At 46.8% G+C, this 9,770-nt stretch overlaps 1 protein-coding gene across 1 annotated transcript; it reads right to left on the minus strand.

Moving 5' to 3' along the window:
* Positions 1–941: 941 nt before the first annotated feature.
* Positions 942–3,269, minus strand: LOC112263954 (granzyme A). Its single transcript, XM_024440578.2, has 5 exons — positions 3,070–3,269; positions 2,829–2,976; positions 2,186–2,324; positions 1,825–2,100; positions 942–1,496 (listed from the first exon to the last, which is right to left on the minus strand). Exons 1-5 carry the CDS (start codon positions 3,131–3,133, stop codon positions 1,335–1,337), a joined length of 789 nt encoding a protein of 262 aa, XP_024296346.1. The 5' UTR covers positions 3,134–3,269; the 3' UTR covers positions 942–1,334.
* Between the last annotated feature and the right edge of the window lie 6,501 nt (positions 3,270–9,770).

Below are 9,770 nucleotides of genomic sequence, written 5' to 3' on the forward strand. Positions count from 1 at the left end.
CATCCGGACTATTTGTATTGACACCCCCTCCCTCCTTTCTTTTTACACTGCTGCTACTCTATGTTTACTATCTATGCATAGTCACTTTACCTCTACCTACATGTACAAATTACCTCAACTAACCTGTAACACAGCACATTGATTCGGTACCGGTACCCCCTGTACATAGTACCGTTATTGTTAATTGTGTTATTTTATGTTAAAAAAAACATTTTTAGCAAATATTTTAACTCAATTTCTTGAACTGCATTTTAAGGGCTTGTAAGAATTTCACAGTAATGTCTACAACTGTTGTATGAGGTGCATGTAACAATTTTTATTTTGTTAACACCAGATGACTAACAGGGGTCTCTGTTTTTTAAGCCACCGCAAAGCCATTTTTGATACTCCCCTGTAAAAATATACCTTGGGGGGCTATAGAAATGCATGTATTGAAGGTGCTACACCCATAGGATTCATTTTTATGTTTGCGTTGTAAGTTCTGAAAATGTCCAGAATACATCTGCAGTTCCAGTGGAAGGATTGTGTTTCACAGTATTTACTTAACTGCCAGTGCTGTGATATTCTCCTAATGATTTCTACAGTTTTAAAAACATATTTTTAATGTGTATAGTATTGCTTACTAGATAACCACTCCCTCCAGGGTTTATTCGCATCATTGGATTGGACGGTGACGGTTCTGTTTTTTTCCGATGACTACGTTGGGCCCTGAGGATGTGTATGTTTCCGTAACTAAGGTTGAGACGGTGACAGGAAGTGGTTTTTCAGATGAAAGACGTTTCTCACGGTGTGACTTTCATGTTTTTAAAAAAATGACACTTCCAGTCTTGAACTATCTACTAACTAACTTCATTTCCAACTAGAACAAGACGTGACATGTCAGGGTGAAAACATAGTAGTCCATTTAAAAGGATGATAAAACACATGAAATGTCTGTTTGTTTTCACATTTTAATTTTTGTCAGCAATTCCTTTATCCATATGTAACAGTATAGCTTCCATCCCTCTCCTCGCCCCGACCTGGGCTCGAACCAGGGACCCTCTGCACACATCGACAGCCACCCTCGAAGTATCGTTACCCATCACTCCACAAAAGAACCTTGCAGAGAAACAGCAACTTCAAGGTCTCAGAGAGAGTTCACATCGGTTACACATATTTTCCCATTTTGTACCTACGTCACATGCCTAGGTTCACATTACATCACTGCACATCTTCACACAAAGCTTGGCCAGTTCAAGTTCAAACATCCTTCACAGCTTCCAGCACATGAGCTATAATTCAAATTCAGTAAATATTAAATAGTTTCACAAATTATTGAGAAAAGCAGGTATCAATCAGTCAATCAGTGACTTCCTCATGGTTTTGTTGATCCAGTCAAGGTACATTTTCGATATGAGTGTGTACACCCCAGGTTTGGTCTTGATGCCACATTTTGTACCGAACGACACGACTCCCCTTAGTTCACCTCCACACACCAACGGGCCACCAGAGTCTCCCTGAAACACACAGCACATCAATTCATACATGATTACTTTGTCATTTACAAAAGATATACAGTTTAACGCATGTATCAATGGTTGATCATTGGCTCCCTGCAAAATATTACAACTTCACCAGCGAGTACACACACAGGAGGCTGGTAGGAGGAGTTTTAGGAGGATGGGCTCATTGTAATGTCTGGAACGGCATCGATGGAATGGAGTCAAACATGTGGTTTCCATGTCTGACACCTTTCCAGTAATTCCATTCCAGTCATTACAATGAGTCTGTCATCCTACAGCTCCTCCCACCAGCCTCCTCTGACACACACACACACACACACACCTGACATGAGTCCACCCTGGTCTTGTCCACAGAGCCGGCACACAGCATGCTGTAGGTGATGATTGGGGTCATGTTGTAGTAGTCTGCAGAGTTACACTTTCTCCTGTCGATCACGGTGACGTTGGTAGATTTCAGGACGTCAGACATGGTTTTAGCTTTGTTCTCGGTGGCGCCCCATCCAGACACTGAGCAGGGGGTCCCTGCTTGGACGTCTGGCACAGGGACAGGTAACGCTAGAGGTCTCACCGCCTTAGTCGGCTTTACTTTCTTATCCAACTGGATAGAAGAAGAGGGTCGTGTCAATTCTCCTTCAACCGTCTCTAGATTTTGAATAATGCCTGACACCACAGTAGTGACTGACCTTCAGCAGCATGATGTCGTTGACTTTGAATTCGGGGTCATAACAGGGATGAGGGACGCGACCTTTCACCTTACAGACCTGTCTAGTCTCCTTCTCCTCCTGTTTGATGGAGTGGACCCCTAGAAACACCCTGTTGATGCTTCAGACAGAAACACAACCTTCTGGTTAGATCAGCTGAAGAAAGCAGCCCAACAAATACAATGACACGATCTCAGAAGCACAATGTAAAAAAAATCTAACATTTGAGACGGAGTTGCTAAGCAAACCATTACAGTGACAGCATCTGTACAAGGACAACAACACTGATATTGTCCCGACCGTCGTATGAATAATTGGAACAAGGCGCAGCGTGAGTAGAGTTCCACATTTTAAAGATAGTGACACTTCCAAACCAACGACGATATAACGATCGTGAACTACATCACACACATACGAAACAATATCCCACATCGCAGCTGGGAAAAAGGGACAAACTAAGTATGATCCCCAATTAGAGGTAACGACTATCAGCTGCCTCCAATTGGGAACCATACACACACACACACACCAACATAGAAATATAATACCTAGAAACCCCCCCTAGTCACACCCTGACCTAAAACACCATAGAGAGCCCTCGGGGTGTGACAGATATTGGACCTACTCAGTACAGTGGGCCGCAGTCAGAACCCATTGCTGGTGGATCAGGATTCCTCCACACATTTTGTTTCCTTTGTTGTCCTCCAGTAGAGCCATGTAGGGTAAGGAGTGAGGCTTCACCTCCTTTCCACCAATGATCTCTGCACAGTCACCTAGGAGCATTGGACAAAACACCAACAGAAACTAATTAGAGAAATAATCATATACATATTTGTCAGAGAACATAAACATAAACACACACCTACCTGAGTGCAGATATAGAAGGATCATGGTAGAGGTCCAGAAACTGGCTGCTGTGGAGAGGATCATGGTTATTTAACTGATGTAACCTCAGTAGTTCAGGGTCTATGGTGCTGTGATGCTCTCTGATCTCTCTCTTTATACTAGAGGATGTGGACTGATGTTCACCTCAAAGTGGAAACACACAAGCATGCACACACACGCACACACACACACACACACACACATACACACACACACGCACACACACACACACACACACATACACATACACATACACACACACACACACACACACACACACATACACACATACACACGCACACACACACACACACACACACACACACACACACACACACACACACACACACACACACACACACACACACACACACACACACACACATACACACACACACACACACATACACACACACACACGGTCACATCTTCTACCATTTTACTTAAATGTCACCATTGAACACTTTAGATCAATTAAAACAACTGAATGTGTAAAACAAGATGACAATGACAAGACACATTATAAAAGGAGAAACAAGAGATTATCATTTTCTCCAGTAGTATTAGAGCTATACAAAATGACCCACAAAAAGTTGTTTACTGTCTAGTTTAGTTTCTAATATAGAAGTACATCATAACACTGTTAGCCCACTCAGTCTGTTGAAGAAGAGAATATGATCACCAATAGTAGAGACAGAACGCCAACAACGAAGTCATTCCATTCATATGAAAACCCAATGACTCAGTTACACAAGAAAGTTACATCATTGACAGAGGTTTCACCTTTCACTCGTTATTTTCCCTAGGTGGGTGAGGTGGTCTAGGAGGGAGAGGAGGGTGAGGTGGTCTAGGAGGGAGAGGAGGTCTAGGAGGGAGAGGAGGGTGAGGTGGTCTAGGAGGGAGAGGAGGGTGAGGTGGTCTAGGAGGGAGAGGTGGTCTAGGAGGGAGAGGAGGGTGAGGTGGTCTAGGAGGGAGAGGAGGGTGAGGTGGTCTAGGAGGGTGAGGTGGTCTAGGAGGGTGAGGTGATCTAGGAGGGTGAGGTGGTCTAGGTGGTCTAGGATGGTGAGGTTGTCGAGGTGGTCTAGGAGGGTGAGGAGGTCTAGGAGGGTGCAGAGGGTGAGGTGGTCTAGGAGGGTGAGGAGGTCTATGAGGGTGAGGAGGCTGAGGTGGTCGAGGAGGGTGAGGTGGTCTAGGAGGGTGAGGTGGTCTAGGAGGGTGAGGAGGTCTAGGCGGGTGAGGTGGTCTAGGAGGGTGAGTTGGTCTAGGAGGGTGAAGTGGTCTAGGAGGGTGAGGTGGTCTAGGAGGGTGAGGAGGGTGAAGTGGTCTAGGAGGGTGAGGTGGTCAAGGAGGGTGAGATGGTCTAGGAGGGTGAGGTGGTCAATGAGGGTGAGGTGGTCTAGGAGGGTGAGGAGGTCTAGGAGGGTGAAGTGGTCTAGGAGGGTGAGGAGGTCGAGGAGGGTGAGGTGGTCGAGGAGGGTGAAGTTGTCTAGGAGGGTAAGGAGGTCTAGGAGGGTGAAGTGGTCTAGGGGGTGAGGTGGTCGAGGAGGGTGACGTGGTCTAGGAGGGTGAGGAGGTCTAGGAGGGTGAGGAGGTCTAGGAGGAGGGTGAGGTGGTCGAGGAGGGTGAGGAGGTCTAGGAGGGTGAAGTGGTCTAGGAGGGTGAGGTGGTCGAGGAGGGTGAGAAGGTCTAGGAGGGTGAGGAGGTCTAGGAGGGTGAGGTGGTCGAGGAGGGTGAGGAGGTCTAGGAGGTTGAAGTGGTCTCGGAGGGTGAGGTGGTCGAGGAGGGTGAGAAGGTCTAGGAGGGTGAGGAGGTCTAGGAGGGTGAAGTGGTCTAGGAGGGTGAGATGGTCGAGGAGGGTGAGGAGGTCTAGGAGGGTGAGGTGGTCGAGGGGAGGGTGAGATGGTCTAGGAGGGTGAGGAGGTCTAGGAGGGTGAAGTGGTCTAGGAGGGTGAGGAAGTCGAGGAGGGTGAGGTGGTCGAGGAGGGTGAAGTTGTCTAGGAGGGTAGGAGGAGGTCTAGGAGGGTGAAGTGGTCTAAGTGGGGGGTGAGGTGGTCGAGGAGGGTGAGGAGGTCTAGGAGGGTGACGTGGTCTAGGAGGGTGACGTGGTCTAGGAGGGTGAGGAGGTCTAGGAGGGTGAGGAGGTCTAGGAGGGTGAGGTGGTCGAGGAGGGTGAGGAGGTCTAGGAGGGTGAAGTGGTCTAGGAGGGTGAGGTGGTCGAGGAGGGTGAGAAGGTCTAGGAGGGTGAGGAGGTCTAGGAGGGTGAGGTGGTCGAGGAGGGTGAGGAGGTCTAGGAGGTTGAAGTGGTCTCGGAGGGTGAGGTGGTCGAGGAGGGTGAGAAGGTCTAGGAGGGTGAGGAGGTCTAGGAGGGTGAAGTGGTCTAGGAGGGTGAGGTGGTCGAGGAGGGTGAGGAGGTCTAGGAGGGTGAGGTGGTCGAGGAGGGTGAGATGGTCTAGGAGGGTGAGGAGGTCTAGGAGGGTGAAGTGGTCTAGGAGGGTGAGGAAGTCGAGGAGGGTGAGGTGGTCGAGGAGGGTGAAGTTGTCTAGGAGGGTAAGGAGGTCTAGGAGGGTGAAGTGGTCTAGGGGTGAGGTGGTCGAGGAGGGTGAGGAGGTCTAGGAGGGTGACGTGGTCTAGGAGGGTGACGTGGTCTAGGAGGGTGAGGAGGTCTAGGAGGGTGAGGAGGTCTAGGAGGGTGAGGTGGTCGAGGAGGAGGGTGAGGAGGTCTAGGAGGGTGAAGTGGTCTAGGAGGGTGAGGTGGTCGAGGAGGGTGAGAAGGTCTAGGAGGGTGAGGAGGTCTAGGAGGGTGAAGTGGTCTAGGAGGGTGAGGTGGTCAAGGAGGGGAGGTGGTCGAGGAGGGTGAAGGTCTAGGAGGAGGGTGAGGAGGGTCTAGGAGGGTGAAGTGGTCTAGGAGGGTGAGGTGGTCTAGGAGGGTGAAGTGGTCTAGGAGGGTGAGGAGGAGGGTGAGGAGGTCTAGGAGGGTGAGGTGGTCAAGGAGGGTCAGGTGGTCGAGGAGGGTGAGGAGGTCTAGGAGGGTGACGTGGTCTAGGAGGGTGAGTTGGTCGAGGAGGGTGAGGAGGTCTAGGAGGGTAAGGAGGTCTAGGAGGGTGAAGTGGTCTCGGAGGGTGAGGTGGTCGAGGAGGGTGACGTGGTCGAGGAGGGTGAGGTTGTCTAGGAGGGTAAGGAGGTCTAGGAGGGTGAGGTGGTCTAGGAGGGTGAGGTGGTTGAGGAGGGTGAGGAGGGTGAGGAGGTCTGGGAGGGTGACGTGGTCTAGGAGGGTGAGGAGGTCTAGGAGGGCGAGAAGGTCGAGGAGGGTGAGGTGGTCGAGGAGGGTGAGGTGGTCGAGGAGGGTGAGAAGGTCTAGGAGGGTGAGGAGGTCTAGGAGGGTGAGGTGGTCGAGGAGGTCTAGGAGGGTAAGGAGGTCTAGGGGGTGAGTTGGTTTAGGAATTTCTCGTCACACTCCAACCATAAACTGCTGTTAATTTCCATCCCTTTTTTTCTCCCCTCTTCTTTACCATCCTCCAGTCATTCTCACCAACTGTACTGGAGACAACAGATTCACACAATGCTTCCACCATTGCTCAATGTTCCATACTGCACTCACCTCCTTCTCAAAACCCATTGGATGACAAAACTCCAATGGGTTTAGAGAAGGGAGAGAGGAAGTGAGGAGTGTGCAATTGAGATTTTCCACATGTGTTTGATCTATCACACCTGATTCAACTTATCAACTAATCATCAAGACCTTGACTGGGTGAATCAGGTGAGCTGGTTCAGGGCTACAACAAAATTACTGATCTAGATCAAGGCTATTGAGTCACACAGTATGGAGTCATAAAACCCCGAAATGGTTCCAATCGTTTTTACACTAATCATTTTTCCATCAGGGATTTTAGAACTATACGGTCTGTGTTTCGTGTAGGTGTGACAGAGTGAACATTTAGAGTTTCCGTCCCACCTCATGCGCGATGTAGATATCAAAGAACAACGCAGGTCGCGGGCAGAGTAGTGGGTGAAACCATTCAGTGAGTAGTGGGTGAAACCATTCACTTCACGAAAAGCTGTGATATAAATAAAGTTTCGTTATGTGTTGTCGAATTCATACAAATATTTGCTGCCATTGTAGTAAGGTTGGCAATACGAGAGGTCTTCAGGATGAACCATTTTCTTTGGAAGAACAACTAGTGGGTTTCGAGTGCTTCTTTCTTCCTTATTTGGGAAGTTGGTCTGTCTGCTCTTCAGTCTGAGAGAGATTTTCTACGAGCAGTGAACGTGTGGCTGTGAAAGTCCTGTTTTAATGCATGTCTTCACTGTTTTATATATTTTACTGCAGATTAAAAAAACAAGTCAATCTGAAGTGTTGGTGTCCGTGTGTCCCATCTTCTTGGGGGCTATGTGAAGTTGGTTACATAGGCTTACCCTGGCGTGATGTTTTGATAACCTTGCAAATCTCTCGGACAAGGTCATTTTTAAATTAATAATTATCATTGCGCATTTGAGAGTAAATTGAGGCGAATATATTGATAAAATGCACCTTGTCCGAGAGAGAATTACACGGGTATCAAAATAATCACGCCAAAGTAACAATGAATTGATTTTAAAAAATTTAAAAATCAAATTCAAAATGTGAAAAATGAACGGGGGGAAACCATTGGAACTATTTCCGTGTTTTTAAAAGGAATATGACGCATCCACAAGGTGACTGGGTCATCCACTATTCATCCTTTTCATTAGGGAGCTGGGACACAAGGTGACTGGGTCATCCACTATTCATCCTTTTCAGTAGGGAGCTGGGACACAAGGTGAGTGGGTCATTGACATAATTGGACACCTTGAGGACAGTAGATGAATGATCTCGATAGGGTTACAAAAAATATAAATCAGGAAGGGAATAAGCAGGAAATCTGGGAATACTCCAACCAGGATTCCTGTAAAAACAGGGAGTTTGGGGACAGTTACGGGGAATTGTGTCAAGCCATCTCTAGATAACGTACTGTATCTCATAATAGATATCAGGGTTACATATCTCATAATGACGTGATGACATCTGCACCATATAAATATAATCTAAATTAGATAGCCTAGTGGTTAGAGTGTTGGACTAGTAACCGAAAGGTTGCAAGATTGAATCCCTGAGCTGACAAGGTAAAAATCTGTTGTTCTGCCCCTGAACGAGGCATTTAACCCACTGTTCCTAGACCAGTTAACCCCACTGTTCCTAGACCAGTTAACCCACTGTTCCTAGACCACTGTTCCTAGACCAGTTAAGCCACTGTTCCTAGACCAGTTAAGCCATGGTTCCTAGACCAGTTAAGCCATGGTTCCTAGACCAGTTAAGCCACTGTTCCTAGACCAGTTAACCCACTGTTCCTAGACCAGTTAACCCACTGTTCCTAGACCAGTTAACCCACTGTTCCTAGACCAGTTAACTCACTGTTCCTAGACCAGTTAACCCACTATTCCTAGGCCGTCATTGAAAATAAGAATTTCTTCATATCTGACTTGCCTGGTTAAATAAAGGAAAACATATATATTTTTGGTCTGCACTTCAGGTGAGTTATTTGTTTCTGCAGTCTGAGTTAGTTTGTGAAAAGTGAGAGTGTGTTATTTACCCAGGAAACCCAATCGCTGCAGGGGTGAGGGGTTAAAAAGGTTAATGTGTCAGTCTGATTGGTCCGCTGGGTAGGTGGGGTGTCTCTCATCTCCTCCTGACCCCTTGTGATGCAAGCCACGTTCAAAACATCTGGGAACTCGGAAGAATACGAGGTCAAATCACGACGTCAGTGATCTTCAGGTATGAAAGTCGGAGATCTAGAAAGAGGCCAGAGTTCCCTAGTTGGATTTTTCCCAGTCGGAGCTCATTTTCTTCCGAGTTCCCAGTTGTTTTGAATGCACTGAAGTCGGAAATGTCCAACTTCCCAGTTCTGAGCTGTTTTGAACGTGGCAGCACTCTCGGTCCATTTCAATTCAAGGGCTTTATTGGCATGGGAAATATATGTTAACACTGTAAAAGCAAGAGCAGTAGGTAACAAACAAAAGTGAAACAAACAGAAGTTGACAGTAAACATTACACTAACAGAAGTTCCTAAATAATAAAGACATTTCAATTGTCATTAAGTACAGCAAACCAAATTTAATTTGTGACAGACATGGTTAGCAGATGCTAATGCGAGTGTAGTGAAATGCTTGTGTTTCTAGTTCCGACAGTGCAGTAATATCTAACAAGTCATCTAACAATTTCCCAACAACTTCCTAATACACACAAATCTAAAGGGGTGAACGAGAATATGTACATGTAAATATATGGATGAGCGATGGCTGAGCGGCACAGGCAAGGTGCAATAAATGGTAGAAAATACAGTATATACATATATTTTATTTATTTATTTAACCATTATTTCACTAGGCAGTCAGTTAAGAACAAATTCTTAATTACAATGACGGCCTAGGAACAGTGGGTTAAACTGCCTTGTTCAGGGGCAAAACAACAGAGTTTAACCTTGTCAGCGCGGGGATTCGATCCACCAACCTTTTGGTTACCAGCCCAAGTCTCTAACCAGTAGTCTACCTGCCACATCATTTGAGTAAAGTAAGATATATAAACATTATTAAAGTGGCATTATTTAAAGTGGCATTGTTTAAAGTGACTAGTGATCCGTTTATTAAAGTGGCCAGTGATAGGGTCTCA

Source organism: Oncorhynchus tshawytscha, linkage group LG12 (genome assembly GCF_018296145.1).
Source record: "Oncorhynchus tshawytscha isolate Ot180627B linkage group LG12, Otsh_v2.0, whole genome shotgun sequence".
In the NCBI taxonomy this organism is placed as follows: Eukaryota; Metazoa; Chordata; class Actinopteri; order Salmoniformes; family Salmonidae; genus Oncorhynchus; species Oncorhynchus tshawytscha.